General features: G+C 39.3%; 1 protein-coding gene and 1 non-coding gene across 8 annotated transcripts in view; one reads left to right on the top strand and one right to left on the bottom strand.

Annotated features, from left to right (window-relative positions):
* Kmt5b (lysine methyltransferase 5B) overlaps positions 1-25,641 on the bottom strand; it is a 58,399-nt gene that overhangs the window by 15,992 nt on the left and 16,766 nt on the right. For all 7 annotated transcript variants that reach the window (XM_026396405.2, XM_026396402.2, XM_026396409.2 and 4 more), the window contains exons 2-9: positions 24,163-24,398; positions 16,263-16,410; positions 11,939-12,007; positions 5,776-5,941; positions 5,293-5,402; positions 3,785-3,951; positions 3,490-3,509; positions 3,259-3,395 (exon numbers count right to left, since the gene is read on the bottom strand). In XM_026396405.2, coding sequence (XP_026252190.2) covers positions 3,259-3,395; positions 3,490-3,509; positions 3,785-3,951; positions 5,293-5,402; positions 5,776-5,941; positions 11,939-12,007; positions 16,263-16,410; positions 24,163-24,322 — 977 coding nt within the window. In that variant the 5' untranslated portion in view covers positions 24,323-24,398. The remainder of the gene's footprint in view (positions 1-3,258; positions 3,396-3,489; positions 3,510-3,784; positions 3,952-5,292; positions 5,403-5,775; positions 5,942-11,938; positions 12,008-16,262; positions 16,411-24,162; positions 24,399-25,641) is intronic.
* Positions 23,723-23,795, top strand: Trnaa-ugc (transfer RNA alanine (anticodon UGC)). The gene has a single exon. It is a non-coding gene; the product is annotated as a tRNA-Ala (tRNA).

Raw genomic sequence — 25,641 nt, 5'->3', positions numbered from 1 at the left:
ACCTTTGATTTAGGTCTTTATCAAATTCTATCCTTCAAATGTCTAGAGTGAAATCCGTTCGCTCTGTTCACTCTGGTTTCCTCGGAGTGAGCTCTTGGCCCACTTGAGCTCTCAGCACACAAGTCCTGCCTTTTTCACTGTGTTGCTTTGACAGCAGGCCCTGTGCTAGTCTCGTTTCTCCTGCACTACTGTTACTATCTGATGAATTATTCAATGAGTTCCTTTAGTCTCATCTCCCCACTCACTTTCTGTAAAGGCAGAAACAATGTGGTGTTACTGAGAATCTCAGGAACACATGCAGCCAACTTTTTTTTTTTTTTTGTGGTGCTGGGGACTAAACCCAGGGCCCTGTGCATGCAGGCACTCTATCAACTGAGCTACATCCCCAGCCCCCATGCAGTCAACTTTTGAGCCAAACTGCTTGGTCTGACAACAGCCATGCCATGCGTGCCATTCCCTAGAAAGGCTCTCGCATGTTTCCACCTCCCTCTCACCCTAGGCTGTGGGATCACTGCATCTGACTGGGAAGGAAATCATGGCTCTTGAGGGAGAACATGACCAACCATGTAGTTCTGAATGGGTACAGAGGCTGGGCAGGGTGGTGCTTGTAGTGTAGTCATTTGGGAGGCTGAAGTAGGAGAACTGAGGTATGAGGACTGAGGTAGGAGCACAAGAGCTGGAGACCAGCCTGGGAAAACAGCCACACTTGGCCTCTTAAAAAACAACAACAACAACAAAACAAAAAACAAAACAAAACAAAAAAAAAACAGAGGAAAAAAACCAAAAACAAAGAACACCAAAACAACCCTCCCACACACCACTAAAGAGTTGTTTTGTGTTATTTTGGAATCCTGAATATATGGTTAGGGTTTTTAAGGACAGCTTCCAAAAACTTATTCATCATATTTATTTACTACATTCATTTATTCATTTACCCAATACTTATCAAGCACCCATGTGCCAGGTACTATTCTGTATACATCGCAGTAGATGAAGAAGATAAAGTCCCTGCCTTCATACAGCTTGTATTTTAAAATATAATAACCAGAAACCACAAAATAATTTTATAGCTAACATTTTTGTGTGTTAACTGTGTGCTGTTCTACATGTATTATGTCAAATAACAAATTTAATCCCCAAAACAATCCTATGAAATATTATGCTGTTCTCATTTTATGGATGGGGAAAAGGAAGGCCCAGGGAGCTCCGTAACATGCCATCACCTCAGGGCTAATGACATGCAGAGGTGCAGGGTTCTGATTCCAGCATTCTGGCTTCAGATCACAGGCCCATAAGTGAGCTTCATTCTGCTCTCTCTATAAAATGACTTTAATTATTTAACTATAATTAAAAGACTTCATGGGCTAGGCATGGTGGTGCACACCTATAACTCAGCTCAGGAGACTGAGACAAGAGGATCACGAGTTCAAAGCCAGCCTCAGCAACGGCAAGGTGCTAAGCAAGTCAGTGAGAACTGTTTCTAAAAAAAATACAAAATAGGGTTAGTGATGTGGCTCAGTGACCAAGTGTCCCTGAGTTAAATCCCTGGCACACACCCTCCAATAGACTTCATGGATTAGAGAATATTTACTTTTTATTTTTTTTAATTGTCAATGGATCTTTATTTATTTATATGTGGTGCTGAGAATCGAACCCTGTGCCTCAAACATTCTAGGCAAGCACTCTTCCACTGAGCCAAGACCCCAGCCCTAGAGAATATTTTTGTGGAGGTCTAAGATCTAACATTTGAATCAATTTAAAATTTTTTTTTTTTTTTAGTTTTTGTTGGACTTTATTGTCTTTATTTTTATGTGATGCTAAGGATCGAACCCAGTGCCTCATGCATGCAAGGCGAGCACGCTACCACTGAGCCACAACCCTAGCTTCTTGAATCACTTTTAATGTTAAAAGATAAATTGTATGCCCACCTTCCCTGTGCCCTGGCTTTTGGCAACATTAGGAACAGGTTTTCAACTATCCCTTTGTGGCAAGGAGCTCAAAGCTGGGAGAGAAAGGGCCAGGGTGGAATTATAACCCAGCCCTCTCTCATTACTGGTGGAGACCCCAATGAGGGGGTAATGTGAGGGGCTTCTGCCCTCTCTGCCCTAGGCTGGCTATTTTAAGAGAGAGCAGTGGTGCTAATAAATAGGTCCTACCTACAAAAGCAACAGGAAGTGGAAAGCATGAGGACTCCACCACAGTCAGTGGACTGGGTCACTTGCTATTCTCTCACAGGAGAGCTGTGAGGACTGAAGGAGGGAGGGTGAGTCCGGGGTCCAGCAGAGGTTGAAATCAGACAGGCTCTCTCCCTGTGTGGCTGTGCATTTGGCATCTCCTTGAAAGAGGACCCTCCTGTGGCCCTGCCTACACCAGCTCTGACATTGTCTCCCAGGAGTTCCTGTTCATAGAAGTCACTACACAAGTGGCACAAGCTGCCAGTCCTGCTGAAGTAGAGTTTGGGAATTTCCAAAATGACCGCCCCCTTTTTTTTAATTGGTGGGATCCACTGTAGGGACTTCCAACATGCTCAGTAGTAAGTGCTCTAACACTGAGCTGTCCAGCCCCAGCCCACAACGCAGAATCTTTTTTTTTTTTTTTGTCCTGAATACAGAATCCAGGGGTACTCTACCAATGAGCTGCATCCCTTACCTTTTTTATTTAATATTTTGAGACAGGGCTTTGCAAAGTACTTGAGACCGACCTTGAACTTGCTATCTTCCTGCTTTAGCCTCTTGAGTCGCTGTGGTTACAGGAGTGGCACCAGAATGCCCAGCAGGACCCACAATCTTGATGGGTCATAAAGAGGTTGCTCACCGAGTGTCAGCAGGGAACCCAGGGACTGTGAATTGTATGTACATCAAAACAAAAATTCCAGAAGACACAGTTTGATAATATGCAAGGCAACTTCAGGGTTTTTACATGCCTTCTAAGGCAGAACTTCTTGCCATTTTGGGAGGCTGCCCACTCTGGCACTGCATGTGTGCACAAGTGTGTACTAATATCCAATCTTTCCTTAAGCACTTCTGTATCCTGACCCGCTTGTCACAGCTAGTAATATGAAGATTTTAAAGGGACAGGTGCCAGTGTCCCTAAATAGTTGCACATCATTTGATTTTGTTTATATACTTTACACTGGGAGCTACATAATATAAAAATCTATCTCTGCATTTAAGATATAAAGAAACAATAAGAGTTATACCAATAACCATCAGATAGCTAAAAGAACATCTAAGCTGAAAATCTTAATTAATACTTTACCTTTCACAAGTGTAACACTCGCAGAACTCATTGTTTTCTCCAAAAAACCCATCTCCATAATAACAAGAAATTTCTTCCCCAGGTTCAATATCTCTTAGAGCCTTCACACATGCTGTATCTCGACCAGTTGACACAAACTGAAATATAAGTAACTCAGTAAGGGTCTGACACCCAGGCAGAAACAAAATATTGGTAGGTAGATATATATATCCATTTTTTTTTAATGCTTACCTTACAGTTAGGTCTGCAATCTGAAAAATGTCCAAAAGAGAAAGTCAATTAACTGTTGATAAGATCTGAAACACGAACAGTTATAGAAATCTGAAAAGGTTTTTCAGACAATTTTGCAATTCCTGATAGAAGTTTAGGTCTCAAGTCAAACTAGGAATATTTAATAAGTTTGTGAAAAAAGAATTCTTAATTCGAACTCTCCCTTAAAGAGGAGGTTTCACTGAGTGTGGTGAGGCCCCACTAACTTGGCGGGACTGCCCGACACCAGAGCAGACACCCTGGAAGTGCAGCTTACCATGGTTTATGAATGCAGCGGGACCGAGCCAGAGCTGAGCACAGTTTTTCCTCGTGGAATACATGACACTGAAGTCGTTTTCTCCATGTCTAAGTAGCATGTTCTCCTCAATTTCTGAAAGTTCGGCAATACAACCCACCAGTAATTCTATTTTGTCATTTCGTTTCCTATTTGAAATATGTGATGTGTTAAAAATTACTAGTAATTATAAATAATAAGGCTTCTTTTAATAAAATTAGCCTGCCAATAAACACCAGAAGTTGAGGGGCCCTGTGTATACTTGGACCCCACCTGGGTATCTCCCCCTGGAGCCCCACAGCTGGGACCATGGTTACTTGTCATCAGCCTTATTCCTAGGAGAGAAAGGAAACCCCTTGTCTCTTGAACCTCCAGGTGGCACCTGGTATAGTATTTCATGGGCAGAAAGTGCTCAAACTTCTGCTGCGTGCACTAAATTCGTGAACCTCAGGATAAAGCAGACAGGGACTAGTGGCAATAAAGGGTCACAAGGACCCAGAAAGTGGAGCCACCAGCTGGAGCCCACCATCCAGGATCTCTCTTGAATAGACATCCAAATCATCTTGTGTGTTACAAGATATTCACACCAAAAGTTTTATAAAAACTGACTTAAAATTTCATCTATGGGGCTGGGGATGTGGCTCAATCGGTAGCGCGCTCGCCTGGCATGCGTGCGGCCCGGGTTCGATCCTCAGCACCACATACCAACAAAGATGTTGTGTCTGCAGAGAACTAAAATAAATAAATAAATATTAAAAATTCTCTCTCTCTCTCTCCTCTCTCACTCTCTCTTTAAAAAAATAAAATAAAATAAAATAAAATAAAATTTCATCTATGGGCTTTTAGCCCTCCCAAGTAGGCTCAACTCTATTCTTTTCTTTTGGCAGCACTGGGGACTAAGCCCAGGGTACTCTACCATTGAGCCACATTCCCAGCCCTTTTTGAGACAAGGTCTCATAAAATTGCAGAGGCTGGCCTCAAACTTGTGATCCTCCTTTCTCAGCCTCTTGAGTCACTAGGATTACTGATGTGTACCATGGTGCCTGGCTATAGCTCTACTACTTTAATTTAAGCTGTCACATGTATGTATATATTTTAAAACAGGTAACACATGAGGATGTTTCTATCATTTCCACCTAGGATGATTAAGACTTTACCTCCAGTCTTTCCTCTAAGGCAGTGAAAGGCTGGCTCTGGAGCCAGGTTATACCCCCGGCACCCCCAGCCTTGCAGCAATCTCCTCACCATGGAGGCTCCATACAACACAGGAAAATGGACAGCACTTTAGCCCAGAGGTTGGACCCGGATCACTCAGACCTGATTCTGTCATCCTGACTCTAGTCAGCAGGCAGAGTAATGGCACTGCACTGGCTCCTTTAGGGGAAATGCTGGCCTCAACCCTTACCCAGACTTCCTTAGCATGACACGAGTAATTTAAGAGATCTTAAAGTTACTTTATGGGTTAGGCTATTATGGGTAATAATAATTACCACTCTTTCGTTGCAACTATCTTGGCTCCATTCTGTTCTGATGAGTATCTATTACAAGGCAGTATTTCAAATCCACTGTCAGTTGCAAACATTCTCAAGTAAATAAATACCTAAAATAGGAAAAAAAAATGATAATGACTGTAAATTATGTATCCTCTAGGCTTTTTCAGAATTATAAAAGCACACCATGGCAACCATGTGAAAAGCGTAAGGTCATTCAGTGACAAACTTCACTGTTACTTTTCGGTTTTATATGTTTTAGTACCTGGTAACTTGGCTATATTCCTCTAAACTTCACTTCCCAGAAGACAAAGTTTTCTCTTGAGTAGTCATCCAAATGATGTTATTTGTCAGCAGACTTCCATACTTACTAATTTTTATGAAAAATGGATCTAAAATGTCAGTGTCCACCAATACCCAGGATTTAGTAAGATCTACAATTTTATCCAAAGAGATTAACATCATTAATCTTAATAAACTTACATGTTCCTTGAATAATTTCTCCTGCATTTTATTCTTGTTGAGAAAATAATGCCGTGCCCATTCACCTGAAGTCAAACATTTAAAGGCTTTCTCCAAGTGCTCATCTTTCTTAAAACGTTCAATTACTTCCTTTAGTTCTTCTTGCCTTCCTTTAATTGGCCGAAATCTGAAAGAAATCAAAATAATAAGCTTAGTTATCTGCCACAATTTTTGGGCCACTGTTCCACTTTAAAAGCTCCTGAGCCAGTTGTGGTGGCACACCGCCTGTAATCCCAGTGGCTCGGGAAGCTGAGGCAGGAGGATTGTGAGTTCAAAGCCAACCTCAGCAAGATCGAGGTGCTAAGCAACTCAGTGAGACCCTGCCTCTAAATAAAACACAAAATAGGATGGGATGTGGCTCAGTGGTTGAGTGCCCCCAAGTTTAATCCCCTATACCAAAAAAAGAAAAAAAGAAAAGATTTGGGCTGGGGATATAGCTCAGTTGGTAGAGTGAAAGTGTTTGCCTCACATGCACAAGGCCCCGAGTTCAATTCCCAGCACCATTAAAAAAAAAAAAAAAAAAAAAAAAAAATCCTGAGAAAAGAGCTAATACCCTAAAAGCAGCCATGGTTATCAGAGCAAAGTTCTAACAGAAGAAAACAATCAGAATCTTGAGAATTACTGTTCAATCACTATGTTTAACATGGGGAAATATGACAGCAGAATGCATTTATGTACTTTGATATAGCATACATAGGTGGGGTATAATTTCTCATTTTTTTTCTTATTGTACATGTTGTAGAACCACATTGGGCATGCAATCATATACATACCTAAGGTAATAATGTGTGTTCATTCTGTCATTCTACTATCCTTTCAAACCCTGTTTTTACATATAGTTATTTATGTGTGTGTGTGTGTGTTGCTGGGGACTGAACCCAGGGCTTTGTGCATGCAAGGCAAGTACTCGACTAACTGAGCTGTATCTCCAGCCTATGTTTTAATATTTTTAATTCAGTTATCTCATTAACTAGGAGGTGACCACATGACTCGACAGAAGCTGTCTACTTCTGGTTTATACTAGTCATCACTCTAGAAGGAATACAATGAAAGATCTAGAATAGAGCATGTCTAATTCAAAGTTAGAATGACAGAAAAATTTAAAAAACATGCAGAATTAAACAGGAAGAGTGCAAGGAAATGAGTTTCAGAAGTATGATAAAGCAAACAAAATCATGCCAAAACAAAAATGTTGAAAAGCTCACACAGAAAAACCCCAATGTAAGTATCCCCACAGGTCTTCAAATACGTCCTGATCTTCTAACCTCCCCAAATGATACTGACCCCTGCATCCAGAGGAGAAGGAAAGCACAGGAAGTATAACTGTCAGGGAAACCACCATGCTTGTATGAACTGTGCAGTGGCATCGAAAAAAGCTCCAGATGTAATCAGCCCTAAGGACCTCAGGACATGCTCCTGCTCAGCACGAGCCAAATCAGAGATAATTCTAGTCCCTGTGAAGACTGAAGTTTGTATGAGCCCCTCATTCTGAAGCTGTACACCGTGACCTTTGGGTCAAAATTTCTTCACATGAACAATTTCATTTAGCAAACTTTCTCAAATAAAGGTTTCATTTTAAAAAACAAACATGCAACAGAAAAAGGGATTACACAGGGCTATTCAAATAAAATATACTAAGAAAAAATAAGCTGGACACGGTGGTGCACACCTGTAATCCCAGCGGCTGTAGAGGCTGAAGCAGGAGGATCGTAAGTTCAAAGCCACTCTCAGCAATTTACCAATGCCCTGAGCAACTCAGTAAGACCCTGTCGCTAAATAAAATACAAAACAGGGCTGGGGATGTGGCTCAAGCGGTAGCGCGCTCGCCTGGCATGCGTGCGGCCCGGGTTCGATCCTCAGCACCACATACAAAGATGTTGTGTTTGCCGAAAACTAAATAAATAAATATTAAAAATTTCTCTTTAAAAAAAATAAAATACAAAACAGGGCTGGGGATATGACTCAGTGGTGAGTGCCCCTGAGTTCAATCCCTGGTACCCACTCCCCCCAGAAGAAAAAATATTACTGGCTCAGGAAAAAAAAAAATTGAACTACACACTTTAACATTTAAAGCTATGCATCTCATGAGCCTAAAAATGCTAAAAACAGAGATAAGATCTGGAAAGATAAGATCTTTGCTTCAAGCAAAGGAAGCACTCAGCAACATTTCTTCCTAGATAAGCCACCACAAATGTATTCATTAGCATTTCATTAAGATTATAAGCCACAATATTTTGCCAAGGATTATAAGGTGCTCTATACACAGCTGCACATGAAATGACAGAAGATGTGGCCACTGTTCTTTTTAATTTTGTACCAGGGATTGAGCTCGGGGGCACTTGACCACTGAGCCACATCCCCAGCCCTTTTTTGTATTTTATTTAGACACAGTGTCTTACTGAGTTGCTTAAGGCCTTGCTAATTTGCTGAGGCTGGCTGTGATCTCATGATCCTCCTATCTCAGCCTCCCAAGTCACTGGGGTTATAGGCATGCACCACCTCGCCCAGTTACCGCCACTGTTCTTTTTAATTTTGTACCAGGGATTGAACTCTGGGGCACCTGACCACTGAGCCACATCCCCAGCCCTATTTTATGTTTAGAGGCAGGGTCTCACTGAGTTGCTTAGTGCCTCGTAGTTGCTGAGGCTGGCTTTGAACTCGAAAACCTCCTGTCTCAGCCTCCCAAGGCACTGGGATTACAGGCGTGTGCCCGGCTGGCCACTGTTCTTGAAAGGGAAATTTAATTGGAAATGAAAGATATGCATCCAATAGTTATGCAAGGCAGTGGCATGCAAATGCATGTTAATAATGATAGAAACTGTGCTGCCACAGCCCTTCAAAATTTGAAAATTCTAACTAAAGTACAAGATTTGTTTGGGACAAGTTTTTAAGTTGACAGTAGTGTGAGCAATGAAAAAAGTGGAGTTAGCTTACTAAAGAAAAAGCACAATATTACAGGCAGGAAAGAATCAAAGGGAAGGCAGAGAAAGAGAAAGTCTAAGCAGACATCTTAATAAAGCTGGATTCCAACAGCTGACAGTTAACTGGCTAGCAATATTGAAGTACAAAAAGCAGGAAGAGAGAAGAAATGAAGTCCAGGGTAGGTCTAATACTGTTTCCAGGACAGGATTTCTAGAGGACTTCAGGTGTGTTAATAAATACTGACAACACTAGAAACTTCCTAGCTACAGATTCTGCACTCTCATCGCTCTTTAAGCTCAAGTACCTTAAGAGTTTATACATATCCTAGAGAAGGGAAGGAGATGGCACCTTTATTTTCCAGTTGCACTTCATTAGTATACAGATCCTCAAAAAGAGACGAACACAAGTCTTTAAACAATTCATAATGTTTCTTTAGGGTGTCAGAATATGGTGATGGAGAGCCACAACTAAATTACCTGAAGAGATGCAGAACTGCGAGTGTCCATATTAAACTACTTATCTGTATGTATAGCCATCACAATCAACTTTGTTAAAGTAAGAGCTCTAAGAAACCCAAGCTAAACCATTCTTGCTGAAACCCTACACTATAGGGTGGTTTGCAAATGAAGAACAGATAAGTAAAAACAAAGCAGTTGCTGGTAAAGGCATAACAACACTACAAGCAACATAAAACATGAAATGGTGGGAAACAGATAATCTATGTTTTGCACAGTAATCAGAAAAGCAATTGATCACTCTGAGCAAATGCAATAAATTACCCCTATGTTAAGTGGTAGGACTACAAACAACAGAGAGGCAAGCCATCTTTTCTTTTTTTTTCCCCTTCGTCTTGGGACTGAACCCAGGGAGGTTCTACCACTGACACAGCTCAGCTCTACCACATCCCAGCCCTTTTCATTTTATTATTTCTTTGAGACAGGATCTCGCTAAGTTGCCCAGGTTGGCAGTTTGTGATCCTTCTGCCTCAACTTCCTGAGCTGCTGAGATTACGGGAAGATGTCACCACACCCAGTGACCAAGCTATCTTTATGGGTTTGATGTGGAACTGACCAATGGTGACACTGTTTAAAAATAATTATACAAAGGAAGTCAGGGGTAAACTCACCCTATAAGGTTGTAAGAACATTATAGAAAAACAACAGATCCGGAGAGGATGGTGGAAATCTGTAACAGGCTTTGTGTTTTCTTTCTTTTTAAAAATATTTTTAGTTATAGATGGACACAATAACTTTTTTTTATGTGGTGCTGAGGAGCAAACCCAGTGCTGAACACATGGTAGGCAAGTGCTCTATCACTGAGCCACAAGCCCAGCCTGCTTTGTGTTTTCTCTAATTTCTGAAACACACTCCTTTCTATCTAAAAATGTGTTTCAGGCATGCTTAATTTTGTTTATCCTTTGTTCACAACACCAAACAATTTATATGCTAAAACCAATAGAAAATAATCAACTATTTAATAATATCCTGCCTTCTACTTCTCTCAAGAGGACTTTTGTTTGCTTTTTGGATTTGCACTGCCTCAGACATGATCAAAACCCATAAAAGATCCCTTGCTACCTTAAACCTTATTTCACTTAAAAGGCATATCTGCTGTTCCCAAAGTGTTAAAACCTACTGTCATAGTTCACTGCTATAGGCATGAAATGAGAGGAAAAGGAGGAAGGAGATGGTTTTGGGTACAGGCAGGCAGAGGAAGACATACTTGTTTTCAATAATCCTGTAGGGGTATATAAAAACCACCTGGCCAACAAACCTACACGTCAAATCCCATTATAACAAATACTTAAATGAAAATGACTTTAACAAAATAAGACTGTTATAGCTATTAGGGCCAGGGCAATAGTCACTGAGGACATTAGAAAAAAAATTATTTTCTACTACTAGTAAATAGAAAAATACCCTCTCTCACCCATAATAGCTCTAAATTCCCATATAAATTGCATAAAGCTATTCTAATACCCTGATACTTAAAGCTAGGGGGAAAAAAAGTACAGATTATCTAGGGTAATCCTTTTGTTCCACAAATGAGGAAAATAAGGCCCAGTGAAGCTAAGTAGTTGGCCAAGGATGTGGGGTTAATTCACAGGACAGCTGGGACTTTCCTTCAGGCCTTTCTTGTTCTGTTGTCACTTGGCCTGGGGGAGCCCTCTTGTGTCACTGCATATTAGAGGAGGATTTGACTTGTTTTGCCACTGAGCCCAGCAAGCAGCAGCTCTGGCTGTTCCTGACAACACAAGGGAAGGGACAGCCGCCAATATGGATTTTCAATTTAGTGCGAGGGAGTTGGCAGGGGAGGTAAGAGAAAGAGTTATTTGGCATTTCCAAATCAATATGCCCCCTTCACCCTTGCATAATACACAATCTACTACTTTAAATAAACTAAACATATTTATTTTTCTCTTTCCAGGCCTCTGACTAATGGCTGTTATAAGAAATTAAAAATACATTATTTACAATTAGCTATTATTTTAAAAGGCAGGGGGGAAAACATGAATTCACACTCCCACACACCTGTTCCCCACTCTCTCCAGAGACTGACTTTCCAGGCTTTCTTGCTATTTGGTTTTTCTGTCTCCAAACCCAAGAGACCACTGTGGCAATGAAGAAAAGTTGTAGATTTGTATTAGCTGTACTACTGTGCCCTTCCATTAGTATGTACAATCAAGAGTTGACTGGAGGGGACAGGGGAAGAAAGGGGGACAGAAAGAAGGAGAAAGGGCAGGAGAGAGGAGGAGAGAGAAAAAAATGCTCAAATATTTAAGATATAAAATAAGAAAACCATGCGGCAACAAAGTGAACACATTTCCCCCTCTGAAGAAAGATTCACTGCAAATTGCCAGTCTGCAGACACGAACAGGAAGAGTCACAGGACCACAGCTCCATTTCTTCTTGACCTGAAAATAAACAGGAACCAAAAACATACCTGGCAGAGTCCTGCAATCAGAACTCAGCTAATCCCATGCAGTGACTCCTGATCTTTTGATGAATGATTTGTTTGTCCTAAAATTACCCTGTCATGAAGTACAAGTGGTTTTTAAAACAATATATAACTAAGACCAAACTATTTTAAAAGGTTTGCTAAATGTTCTAGAACATCTGAAAATACTTAGCATTAAACAGCAAACACAGGCTGGAATGTGTTAGTTGGTATTTTATTATTGTTTGTAGTGCACTCTACCTACCTCACAGGGTTGTTGTGAGGAAAACTGTCAGATTTTGAAAAATGCCTTGAGCTCCTCGAAGGAAAGGCGCTATATAAATGCAAAAACAAACAACAACAATAAAAAACTATTTGTACAATCTGTAATTTCTAAACAGGTACAGTATTTGTTGTAGTAAAACTTCTTAAAACAGTGGTATTTCAGAACCTTATGAGCTCAACAAGATAACAAGGCCAGGTGGTTAAAATTCTTTTCTTCCCATATTATACAATATTACCATTGATTAAGTTAGAAGGTTTAAAAATCTTCATTTTGTATTCTACTCAAGCACCTAATTGGAAAGTGATATTTAAAGTAGATTATAAATTCATATCCAACAGTGGATATGAATATGCAAATATAAACAATAAAAACCAGATGGCTATAGTGATGGGAGGGTAAGGACTATGCAAGCCAATACCTGGATTGCAAAAAACATCCAGACAAGTTTCAAAGAAAAAAGTGCCTTGAGGCAATTTTTCTTGCTTTGTAAAGCTGTCTCCTCCTCCATCTCCCCTGCACTTGGTCATACTGCCTAAACAAGGGAACGTAAGTAAAAGCACCCATCCTTCTTTGTAACATCTTGCCCCGAACTCCTTTAAAAAAAAAAATCAGAGGTATTATCAACAACTCTATTCTCTTGTTAAAAGTAAGAATTTAATTGGCCAGGTGTGGTAGTGCACGCCTGTAATCCTAGCAGCTTGGGAGGCTGAGGCAGGAGGATCTCGAGTTCAAAGCCAGACTCAGCAAAAGCTAGGTGCTAAGCAACTCAAGTGAGACCCTGTCTCTAAATAAAATACAAAATAGGGCTGGGGATGTGCTCAGTGGTCAAGTGCCCCTGAGTCTAATCCCCAATACCAAAAGAAAAAAAAAAAAGGAATTTAAGTTTCATAACTGACAAGTCAATTAAATGAACATTTCCCAATAAATTCAAATTAGTATTTCATGTGTAATAAGTACTCATGCTCCAATTATGACCTACTTGTTGGTAACTATAGGAATACATTATAATTAAACATAATTATTCAAAGTAAAGCCAGTTTTGGAAATTCTAAAATCATTAAACATTTGTGTTTTGTTTGCAGGACAGGGGATGGAACCCAACCTTTTCTTTTTCTCGTTTTGAGATGGTCTTGCTAAACTGACCATGTTGGCTTCAAACTTGTGATCTTTCTGCCTCAGCCTCTCAAAGAGGTGGGATTCCAGTGTTGTGTCACAACCACTGGCAACATATACTGTTTTTTGGGGTTTTTTTTTTGGTGGTGCTGGCTATCACACTCAGGTCACACATGCTGGGCAAGCTGCGATACCTCTTTTTAGCTGCAGCCCCAGCCCCATATACTGCTTTAAGACACTATTCTTGGAGGTACACTGAAAGAAGTAGAAGAGAGGCAAAAGGCATAAAAAGGAGAAACTAAAAAATGTCAAATTATAGATGCATAAACATAAACAAAGACACCATTCATATACAATTACTATAGAGATAGCATGGAGAATTTAAAATTCAAGATCTACTACATCTTCCAGTTATACTTCCTTTGCACACAATGACTGAGAAGTCTTCAAATGCCAACAATTTAAGAAGTATTTTATGAACTGCTCCAGGAAAGCATTATCTATTTTCCTTATTTTCTATAGCTTAATATATCTGAAAATGATTTATATCAACATTCTCATAAATTCTTGCTCAAAAGATGAATAGCCAAAAAGAATAATTTTATTTTCAACTAAGTTTACCCACCAAGATTAAATGAAAATCTGTATCTTTCACTAAAACGAACAATATTCATTAATAAAATTTCTGCGGGTCTGGAGATAGAGCTCAGAAGAGAACGCCAGCCTCACATGTGAGGCCTGGGCTTGATCCCCAGCATTGCGCATGCACCCACAAGTCTGTATACTCCCAAATGTCAGCTCAAAAAGGACAGTCCTGAGAGCCCTGGCAGGGGAGGGGATGTCACCACATGCACCATGGCGGCCACAGGGCTGGCACAGTGCAGAGGCTGACCTGTGCGATCCCAGGATCTGGAGGCCTGGCTGCTCCATACCAGGCTATTTTAGCAACAGTGAGTGTGATTAAATGTTGTTAAAATATGAATAAATTTTTTTGTGTGTGGGTTTAGCTTGTTTAACCAGTTTATTTTAGATGCTTCAATTTCTGTGGGAGTAGGGTGAACTTTAACTTCAGTATTTTAATATTTGTGTGGTCATCCTAAACTTCACATTTTATTTATTTGCTGGAGATCAAACGTAGGGGCCTCACATGTGCTAAGCAGTGCTCTACAACTGAGCTACATACATCTCCAACCCCTCTGAATTTCACATTTTATGACTACACCGTTTTAAGCCAGCCTTTGGAAACTATACATGAGGCACTTTTAATCCATTTATCACATCACAACCAAACTCACAGGCCAGAATTAGGACCTAATAGCTATTCTAAATGAGATCTGGGAGTTTATTAGAAATGCAGAATCCCAGGCCCTGCCCCAAAGCTACTGAGTCAACCTGCATTTTAACAAGATTATCAGGTGATTCACATATGAACTAATGATAAGCATCAGTGGCCTAGGAGAACTCTGTGGAGTATTCCCTGTTGCAAAAGCCAGGATATAAGCCTTCATCCTCTGGAATAAAGCACTCCAAGAGTTCTCTCATAAGCCACTAAAACTTTTGTTACAATTTTGATGGGATAACTTTCTAAAATATTTTATATGCTCTCATATCTCAGTATACAGAACACAGTCAACATAACTTTCTCAAGAGATTTCAGGCCAAAACTGTGGGCCTTCACAGTGACATCCAGAAGGCTACTTCTGTGCAAAAAGTGGTTCACATATTTATACTCCCTAACTCAGGAAAAATGGTGGAATGTGGGAGCGAAGAGGTGACTCAAATTCCACCAGGATCTTCTAGGAGGAGAATGAACACTGGGCTTTTATGTCCAATAAAAAAATAGGAAAATGGACTTAAAAAATAATGTACATTAGATTTTTTTTTTTTTTTTTTTTTTTGGTGATGCTGGGGGTTGAACCCAGGGCTTTGTGCATGTGAGGCAAGCACTCTACCATCTGAGCTGTATCTCCAGCCCTGTATACTAGATCTTAATTGGACATCAGGGTATCTAATCTTGATAATCTTCCAGAAAACAACCAGTCACCTGGAAGCAACTATTTAAATAATCTTTGAATTCCATCCAACATTTCACTTTATTTTAGTGGGAAAAAAAACACATGGCTATAGGAAGTAACATGAAAATATCAAAGGCACCATGTTACTTAGTTTCTTTCTTTCTGGATTTAGAATATAATTGATAAGAGGAGCATACAGTGTCTTGTTTTAATTCCAGCAAAGGATAAAATTAAAAGGGGGAAAAAGACACCCCAAGATTCCCTACAGTCAGCTGTCCCCCTGTCAACTGTGAGTGCCCATCTACTGGCTTTCCAATTCCTCCTGGACTGTCACAGACATGGGCAACAAATGCCAGTGAGAGTACAATGGAGATGAGAGGGGCAAGCCCAGACTGGCTCTCCATCCTAAGCCCCTGCTAGCTTACTCCCCACCAGATGCATCACCCTCTCCCTCAGAGGACAAGAGGCAGAAGCTGCAAAGCTGCCTATTTGGTGGCAGAAACCATTTTGAAATGATCTAAGGATCTTTTTAGAGAATGACAGAGAATATTTAAGAGAATATGAATAAAGGAGTTATAGACCTCAGATGTTAAAAGATGAGAAATTTCAAGATGAATGTATTAAGTATTTAAGTATGAAAATATGTAAATATATAGATTTTGACACTCAAAATACACATGGTTTCTCACCTGCATACCAGCATAATCATTTAAAATAAATATTTCCTTGATTTATAATAATTAGCTGAATTGCAGAGATTAAATATAGAGGCAAAATTCCATATATTTATTTAAAAGGATTAAAGTCCAGTAAAATCATGAAAAATAACTGATTTAACCTAACTTTAAGTTGGAAAATAGCAAGCATCCATTTTCAAGGCTTTAGAGGGTGCCGGTGAGCTCTTACTTCTAGCTAATATAGTCCTCACCAGTGCTGGAAGCAACACGTGAGGCCACTCCTGCTGTGCTTTGTGACGGAGGTAAAGTAAGAACACAGAACCAAAACAGATGAGACCCTCAGCGGGCACAGAAAACCCTTCTGCAACACATAATTTGCTTTAGCATCATTTAACATTTTTAATGTATGAAATTTTGAACAAAAGTAAAATTAGCCATTCTGTTTTCTTGAATTTAGCATCATCATCTGTTCCATTCAGGATAAAGACTTAAAATTACCTAGTATTCATTTTGTGTGTTTGAAAACCTAAATAGGGATCAAGAACCAAACTGGTTGCTAGGTCATCATTTTCACAGAGTTCCTTGGCGGACATTCCAGAAGATGGTACATAACGACTCTGTCCTTCAAATCCAGAATTACCATTACCTGCAAAAAGCAAAAGAAAGAAAAGTAATTCAAACTGAAAACTACTTTACCTACCTAAAAATCTTCAGATTCACTGCCAATTAAAACTAGTGATCAAACACAGAAATCAACATATTTCAATCAGCCTTAGTTATAAAACAGAAAACCAAATGCAGTAAACTAAATCAATTATTTAGGATATTTTTATTTTTCTTCTTTTTTTGGGAGGGTGGTACTGGGGATCGAATGAGAGGCTTTCACATGAGAAGCAAACACTTTACCACTAAGCCCTTTAAAAAACTTTTTTTTTTTTTTTTTTTTTTTTTTTTTAGAGATTGGTCTGTTAAGTTGCCCAGCCTGGCCTGGAGCTTGTGATCCTCTCAGGTGGGATTATAAGGTATGTGCCACTGTTCCCAGCTACTAAGAATATTTTGGGTAGCTAATTATACTATCAGGTTTCTGGTGTCTGGGTAGTTGGGGGAAGTTTTGATTTAGGAACTTTACTCTTTCCTCCAAGGGCAGCTGAGAAATAGGGGATGATAGGATATTTACTATTTTAATAGAAGGCACATAGTGCCACTGCAGATAGGGTTGGGGCAAGAGAGAAATGGAATGTGCTTAAGACAGGTTCTAAAGTAAGGGCTAGAACTGTGCATCTCAAGCACCAATAGGAAACTACAGAGTTCAGCTTCCTGCTTTTAGGCAGTTAAGTGATTGCTACCCCCACTTTGTAGGAACTGAGGCCTAGAGGCTAAGAAACTTACATATGATCAGAGAGCTAGGTAGCAGAAATGGGGAAAGTGGAGAGAGACTGATGGTCTGTTTCTTTTTAATATTTATTTTTTCTTAGTTGTAGTTGGACACAATACCTCTATTTTGTTTATTTTTATGTGATGCTGAGGATTGAACCTAGGGCCCTGCACGTGTGAAGTGAACGCTCTACCGCTGAGCCACGACCCCAGCCCCCCCGCAACAGGTCTGTTTTTAACTGACTTTAATTTTGAAAAGAATAAATCAAAAGAAACAATCTTGAAAGAATGAATAAAAAGAGACTGAAATATATAGCTGCAATAACTAGATTTAACTATGGTAAAGCAATGTAAAGAAGAAAAGTCACAATTACATAGATGAAGTTTTATCAGAGCTGAGTTTGATGCATGTATCGCTGACAGTCTTTCCATGGAATGAGCACATACAATTTACAGAAGACACCACAGTATAATTTCTTTTTTTTTTTTAATAATCTTGCCCTAAAGACATTTATTTATTTTTTAATATTTATTTTTTAGTTTTCGGTGGACACAACATCTTTGTATGTGGTGCTGAGGATCGAACCTGGGCCGCACGCATGCCAGGCGAGCGCACTACCGCTTGAGCCATATCCCCAGCCCACCACAGTATAATTTCAAGGCTCTCAAATTTAAGACATAAAAGAATGGGAGGGCTGGGGATATAGCATCTGTTTGATTCTAGATATCCTAGTAGCTGAAGTCATATTATGTGTCACTGATTTGCATTCCCTGGTGACTAATGATGTTAAACATCTTTTCATATGCTTACAGTCCATTACTACCTCTGGAGAAATTTCTGTCTATTTTAAAACTGAATTTTGTCTTTTACTGTTGACTTTTAAAGAGTTCTTTATGTATTCTGGATACTATTCCCTTATCAGATCTATGATATGAAAATACTTCCTTCCACACTGTGGCTATCTTTATTTATTTTTGGTACTGAGGATTGAACCTGGGGGGACTTGACCCCTGAGCCAAATCCCCAGCCCTATTTTGTATTTTATTTAGAGACAGGGTCTCACTGAGTTGCTTAGCACCCGGCTTTTTCTGAGGGCTGGCTCTGAACTCTTGATCCTCCTGCGTTAGCCTCCCAAGTTGCTGGGATCACAGGTGTGTGCCACTGTGCCCAGCTATGGCTGTCTCTTCATGTTCTTAATGGTATCCCTTAAAGTGTGAAAGTTCGGGGCTCAGTGGCAGAGCACTCGTCTAGCATGCGTGAGGCACTGGGGTCCACCCTCAGCACCACATAAAAATACATAATAAAATAAAGATATTGTGCCCACCTATAAGTAAAAAATAAATATTAAAAATAAGTGTGAGGAGGGCTGGGATTGTAGCTCAGTGGGAGAGCGCTCGCCTAGCACGTGTGAGACCCTGGGTTCGATCCTCAGCATCACATAAAAACAAATAAATAAAGACACTGTGTCCAACTACACCTAAAAAATAGATATTAAAAAAGTGTAAAAGTTGGCAATTTTTTTTAGTATTATTTTTTAGTTGTAGTCAGATACAATACCTTTATTTAATTTGGTGCTAAGGGTTGAACCCAGGGCCTCGCATGTGCAGCGAGTGCACTATTGCTAAGCCACAACCCCGGCCCAAAAGCTGGCAATTTTGATGAAATTTTTTGTTCCTTTTATCTTTAGTTTCATATCTTAGAAACCACTGCCTAATCCAAACTCAGGAGAAATTATGTCTGTTTTCTTCTAGGAACTGCATAGATTTTGCTCTTACATGTAGGTATTTGATTCATTTTGAGTTAATTTTTACATATTGTGTGAGATAGGATTTCAACTTCATTCTTCACATATAGATACTAAATTTTCTCATCATTATTTACTTAAAAAATTTCCTTACTGTGCTGGTTTTTCTTGGCAGTCTTGCCAAGCATCAACTGACCAAAAATGTGAGAAATAGACTCTCATTCAATCTACATGTCAATGCCATATCATCTCTGTTTTGATTACTCCCTTTGTACTAAATTTTGAAATTGGAAAGTATAAGTTCTCCAAATTTGTTCTTTCTCAAGATTGTTTTGGCTATTCTGGGTCTCTTGAATTTCCATAAGTATTTTAGGATCAGTTTGTCATTTTCTGCAAAGAAGTCAATTGGGATTTGACAGAGACTCTGCTGAATCAAAAGTCATTTCAGGAATACTGCCATTTTAACAACATTAAGTCTTTTAATCATAAACCTTTCCATTTATTTAGCTCTTCTTTAATTTCTTTCAGCAATAGTTTGTAGTTTTCAGAAGTAAGTTTGACATGGTTTTCTTTAAAAAAATTTTTTTTTAGTTATAGATGAGCAGCATGCATTTATTTTTGTTTATTTTTATGCAGTGCTAAGGATCAAACCCAGTACCTCACACGTGCTAGGCGAGCACTCTGTCACTGAACTACAATCCCAGCCCAAGTTTTACATATTTCTAAAATTTATTATCATGAGATTTTCTTTTTTTTTTAAAGACAGGAGAGAGAGAGAGAGAGAGAGAGAGAGAGAGAGAGAGAGAGAGAGAGAGAGAGGGAGGGAGGGAATGAATTTATTTTTTGGTTCTCGGCGGACACAACATCTTTGTATGTAGTGCTGAGGACCGAACCCAGGCCGCATGCATGCCAGGCGAGCACGCTACAGCTTGAGCCATATCCCCAGCCCCATCATAAGATTTTTCTTAACTTCAGTTTTAAATTGTTCATTCCAAGCACATAAAAATGATTGATTTATTGCATATTGATCTTGTATCCTACAACCTTGTTGCGTTTCAAGGTTCATCCCTTGTTATGGTCAGATAATATTCTAACATTTCTTTAATGGTTTCCCAGGTTTTCTATATTATGCTACCACGTCATCAGCAAAATAGATGGTTTTACTTCTTCCTGTCCAATCTAGATGGCTTTTAGTTCATTTTCTTGACTAACTCTCTGGCTGGAGCCTCTAGTACAATGTTAAGTAGAAGTGGTGAGACTTGACACCCCTGTTTTGCTCCTGGATCTTAGTGGGAAAATATCTAGGCTTTCACCATTAAACATAACCCTAGCTGTGAGCTATGGTTTTGCACAGCTGTCCTTAATCAGCTTGAGGTACTCCTTTCTATTCCTGGTTTTCTAAGTACTTTCCATCCTAAAAGCAGGCTGAATTTTGCTAAATGCCTTTCCTGCAGCCATTGAAATGACCTCGTCATGTTTTGTCCTTCATTCTACCGATTTGGTTTATTACGTTAATTGATTTTCAGATTTTAAAACAACCCTACATTCTAAGGATAAACCCCAATAGCCATGCTGCAGACTCCTTTTTATAAGCTTTTGGCTTTAGTTTGCTAATATATATATATATTTTTTTTAAGTTGTTGATAGACCATACGTGGTGCTGAGAATCCAACCCAGCGCTTCACAAATGCCAGGCTATTGCTGAGCCCCAGCCCCAGCCCCAGCCCAAATTTGCTAGTATTTTATTCAGGATTCTTTTGCCAATATTCAAAGGAGATGTTAATCTATAGTTTTCTGATGCTGTCTGATTTTGGTGGCAGGGTAATAAAACAAGTTATCAAGGATTTCTTTGCCTTCTATTTTTTTGAAGAGTTTATAAAAAATAGGTACTAATTCTTTAGACATCTTAGAGAATTCACAAGGAAGCCATCTGAGCCTGAAATTTTGTGAGGGGGATTTTTCTTTTTCTTCTTTTTTAACTCAACCTCCTCTCTCTTAGTTCCCCCCCCCAAACAAGTTTTATTTCTTCTTGAATCACTTTAAGCTGTCTGCTTCTAGGAATCTGTCCATTTTATTAAACTTACCTGATTTGTTGGTACACTAGTGCTCATGGTATTGTTATAACATCTCTTCCATTTCTGTAGAGCAGTAATGGTAATGTTTCCTATTTCATTCTAGATCTTAGTACTTTTGAGTTTTTTCTTTTTCTCTTGGTTTTGCTTAAGGTTTGCTAGTCTTGTTGATCTTTTCAAAAATCAACTTTTGGTTTTGCTGATTTTCTCTTTTTTTCCTGTTCTCTGTTCTGTTAATTTCCACTTTAATCTTCATTATTTTTTTCCTGCTATTTGCTTCAGATTTAGTTCATTCTTCTTTTTCTGGTGTTCTAAGGTAGAAGGCTAGGTAACTGACTTGAGATCTTCTTTCGCAATATGGGCATTTACAATGACCATAAATTTCCTTTTAAGCTGCTGCTTTATCTGCATTCCATAAGTTTTGGTACGTGTATCTTCATTTTCATTCATCTTGTAGTGTTTCCTTTTTGATTTCTTCCTTGATTTATTGGTTATTTAGGAGTGTGGTGTTTAATTTTCATGTATTAGTAAAGTCTCCCAAGTTTCTTTTTTTCTAATTGTAGATGGACTTAATACCTTTATTTTTTATTTTTATGTGGTTCCGGGGATCGAACCCAGTGCCTCACACATGCTAGGCAAGCGCCGTACCACTGAGCCACAACCCCAGCCCTCCCAAATTTATATGAATTTCTAATTTTACTACACATTGGTCAGAGAACATACTTTTATGATTTCAATCCTTTTAAGTTCCTAAAACTCATTACGTGGCCTAGCACATGATGCGTCCTGGAGAATACTTACTTCATGGAAAATACTTCATGCATACTGAAGAATAATGCATATTCTCCCATTCTTGTGTGGAATGTTCCTTAGATGTCAGATAGGTCTAGTTGTTTTACAGTGTTACGTTTAAGTCCACTCTTTCCTTACTGATCTTCTGCCTACTTGTTCCATCAATTACTGAAAGTGGAGTATTCGAATATCCAAATTATTACTGAATTGACCATTTCTACCCCCTCGATTTTGTCAGCTTTTGTTTCAGGCCTTTTTGGGGTGTGATGTTAGGTGAAGTTGCTACATTTTATCCAAGATGTGGCACTACTTTGTGTTCTCCTGTTTCTTTCCCTGTCTCTTTCTGTACCATTCTTGCCCAATAGCATTCAATGTGACACTGCCATCTCCACACTTTTGAGTTTTCCCACCTCCATCTACTCTTGGCAAAGTACAAGCCATATAATGAACATTTCCTAAATTCTTGTTTATCTATGACAATTAAAAACATTTTTGCACTATGATCCACAAAAAGCAGCCAATAGTAATTTGTGAAATCACTTCAGAAATGCCTATTTTACTGACCACAACCAATTCCAATGATAAGGTCACTCACTACATTTCTCAAGCTTTGAGGTTCCCATTAAATGCTAAGGGGCGAGACAGGATCAAGGTTTATACTGACAGCAGCCTCAGTGGTGAGCTGGTGTCCACCCAGAAGATAGCCCATAAAGCCTTGGACTTTCTCCTACTCTTACCCAAGCAGGAATCATACCTGGTTTTCCAGGAAACACTGACTTGATCTGACACTACAGAAAACCCTAAGCTAATCCAAACTACAGAGAATTGGCCAAGAACAACTCGAATTGAGAATAATCAATAGTGGCTAGATTGATGTTAAGAAAAGCAAAATTGGGCTGGGGATGTGGCTCAGTGGTAGCGCGCTCGCCTGGCATGCGTGCGGCCCCGGGTTCGATCCTCAGCACCACATACCAACAAAGATGTTGTGTCCGCCGAGAACTAAGAAATAAATATTAAAAATTCTCTCTCTCTCTCTCTCTCTCTCTCTCTCTCTCCACTCTCACTGTCTCTTTAAAAAAAAAAAAAAAAAAGCAAAATTAGGGTCTGGGATTGTGGCTCAGCGGTAGAGCACTCGCCTAGCACGGGCAGGACCCGGGTTCAATCCTCAGCACCACATAAAAATAAAGGCATTATGTTGTGTCCATCTACACCTAAAACATAAATATTAAAAAAAAAAAAAGCCCTAAAAAGTTGTTCTTGGGGCTGGGGTTGTGGCTCAGTGGTAGAGCGCTCGCCTAGCATGTAAGAGGCACTGGGTAAGATATTGTGTCGACCTAAAAGCTAAAAAATAAACATTAAAACATATGCCACCATCACTCACAGTTCACCCCTTATAAATCAAGGAGCTGTGACCTGTGAGCTACTAAGAAGGTAGTTCTATCTGTTCTCCATTCTATGCATCATGTAAATTAGATTTATCTTTAGTATTCGTATTATTCTTTTGAAACATTTATGGAAGTTATGCAAAAAGTACATCTTTACACTTATACTGAACATAAAAAAATATATCTTACAAGTTACAAGAAATTTAGTATTTCAAAAATTTTTATAGAACAAATCAATTGCTGGGCATCTGGTGCACACATGTAATCCAAGAAACTTAGGAGGCTGAGGTGGGAGGATTGCAAACTCAAAGCCAGCCTCAGCAACTTAGAGAGACCCTGTTTCAAAATAAAAAAATTAAAAGGGCTGGTAATGGGCTGGGGATATAGCTTAGTTGGTAGAGTGCTTGCCTTGCATAATAAGGCCCTGAGTTCAATCCCCAGCACCACCACCAAAAAAAAAAAAAAAAAGTGCTGGGAATGATGTGGCTCAATGGTCAGTTGTCCCTGGGTTCAATCCCTGGTACCGGAAAGAAAAGAACAGATCAAAAGTATGGATAGAAAAACATGATTAAGATTACATAGAGAGGGCTGGGGATGTAGCTCAGTTGGTAGAGTGTTTGTCTTGCATGCACAAGGCCCTGGGTTCAATCCCCAGCACCACCAAAACAAAAAACCAAAAGATTATATAGAGCATTAAACTTACGTTCTACATATTGTTCAATAAGAATAAAAACTGCTAAAACCCTTAAGAATAAAAAACTATACTGATGGGCTAGGTTGTGGCTCAATGGTAGAGTGCTTGCCTAGCATGTGTGAGGCACTGGGTTCAATTCTTAGCACCACTTATAAGTAAGTAAAATAAAGATCCACTGACAAAAACAAAAACGTATCCTGGTAACCCAGGGCTTTGTGCATACTGGGCAATCCATACTCCAGCCCTACAAAGTTGTTTTTATAACAAAAGAAAACAGTACACATTACAAACTGGAAAGAATCATGATCAAAACAGTAATAGTGTTTGTGTACATACATCTGCTTGATCTCCGCTCAACTGCGTTTTTGCCAGTCTTCAAGGTGTCCTTGCCCGGGTGCTGTAATTTTGATTGATGCTGCTGATGGTCATTAGACAACTTGCCTCCATTTCTCCTGCCATTCATCACCATGTTCTTGGATTCTCCCAACCACTTCATACCCACAGACAGCCTGGCCCAGGTGCATTTAGTCACTCTCTTCAAATAGCTTAGAGAATAATTTCAGTGTTCTCTCCTATCAGAAACAAAACATGAAAAACAAAACAATATGGGGAGGTAAATACATGAAAAAGTATGCTAAACCCACCCCAAGAAAGACACATAAGATTGAAATTAATTTAGTAATAATGTCTGCATTCTGAAAGATTATTTTAGTTTCCCGAACCACCATGTCACGTTCAGTATTAAATTGCCCCCAGACTCTAGTCACAATATAAACTACATAAGACAGGAGGGATCTTTCTGACTTGTTCATTCCTTGTGCTTAAAAGAGTGACTGGCAAACACTAGGTGCTCAATTAGTATTCACCTTTCAGTTAATTAATAAGAAGCATCTTTGCTCTTTATTTTGCTGACATGTAGGAATAGCTCTACAATGCACTCAAATTACAGGTTTTGGTGATACTCTATGAGCTGGGTAAACTACAAAGAAATCATGTCCTTGTCTGAAGGAAAGTTTAGGAAAAGGCACCTAAGTGAACTTCTGTCCACTGTGGTAAATGGACTACCATTGTTGCTAACGGTATAAAAAATGATGCCCATTCTATCACTATTCTATCATTCTATCACATGGAATAAAAAAATGATGCCCATTCTATAACTTCATTATGGAATTATGCTTTAGTCTAATCACATTTAAAAGGCCCAAAGATAAGAAAGCACAAGAATATACAACTGTGTAGCTAAAAGAACTTTGTGATCACTAGCACAATTCCAACTTACAGATGAAACCAGGGCCCATTCCAATCTGCCTGCAGTGGAAACGTGAGTAGAACCTAAGTGCTTTTACCCAAGGATTGCTTGACTGCACCAACAAGGTCATATAGGAAGTTTGATTTACAAAACATATAGAAAGTATAAATAATGGACTTTTTTTTTTAAGTATAAAAAATGGACTTTTTTTTTTTTTTTTTTTAAGTGCTGGGATTAAACCCAGAGCCTTCCACATGCTAATAAGCACACACTCTACCACTAAGCTACACTCCCAGCCCCTTAACAAATGACTTTCAAGTACTCCCAGCTGGGATTACAGTTTTGTATCACACTGCCCTGCATAGCAGTGTACTTCTGAAGCATCTACACACAGTAAGGTTGAAAAATAAAGTAATGCACCATGGCCCTCTCTCACCTTTCTCCTCTCTCTGCCTAGGCTACTATCACCCATGTCCTTGTGTCTGGCTAATTTAGTTATGCCCCAATTTAGTGTTTAGGATCTCTACAAAATCTTCCTTGACCTTCACTGCCAAATGCATTTGCAT

The sequence above is a fragment of the Urocitellus parryii genome, chromosome 4, assembly GCF_045843805.1.
Source record: "Urocitellus parryii isolate mUroPar1 chromosome 4, mUroPar1.hap1, whole genome shotgun sequence".
In the NCBI taxonomy this organism is placed as follows: domain Eukaryota; kingdom Metazoa; phylum Chordata; class Mammalia; order Rodentia; family Sciuridae; genus Urocitellus; species Urocitellus parryii.
This window is presented reverse-complemented; position numbering and strand designations above follow the sequence as displayed.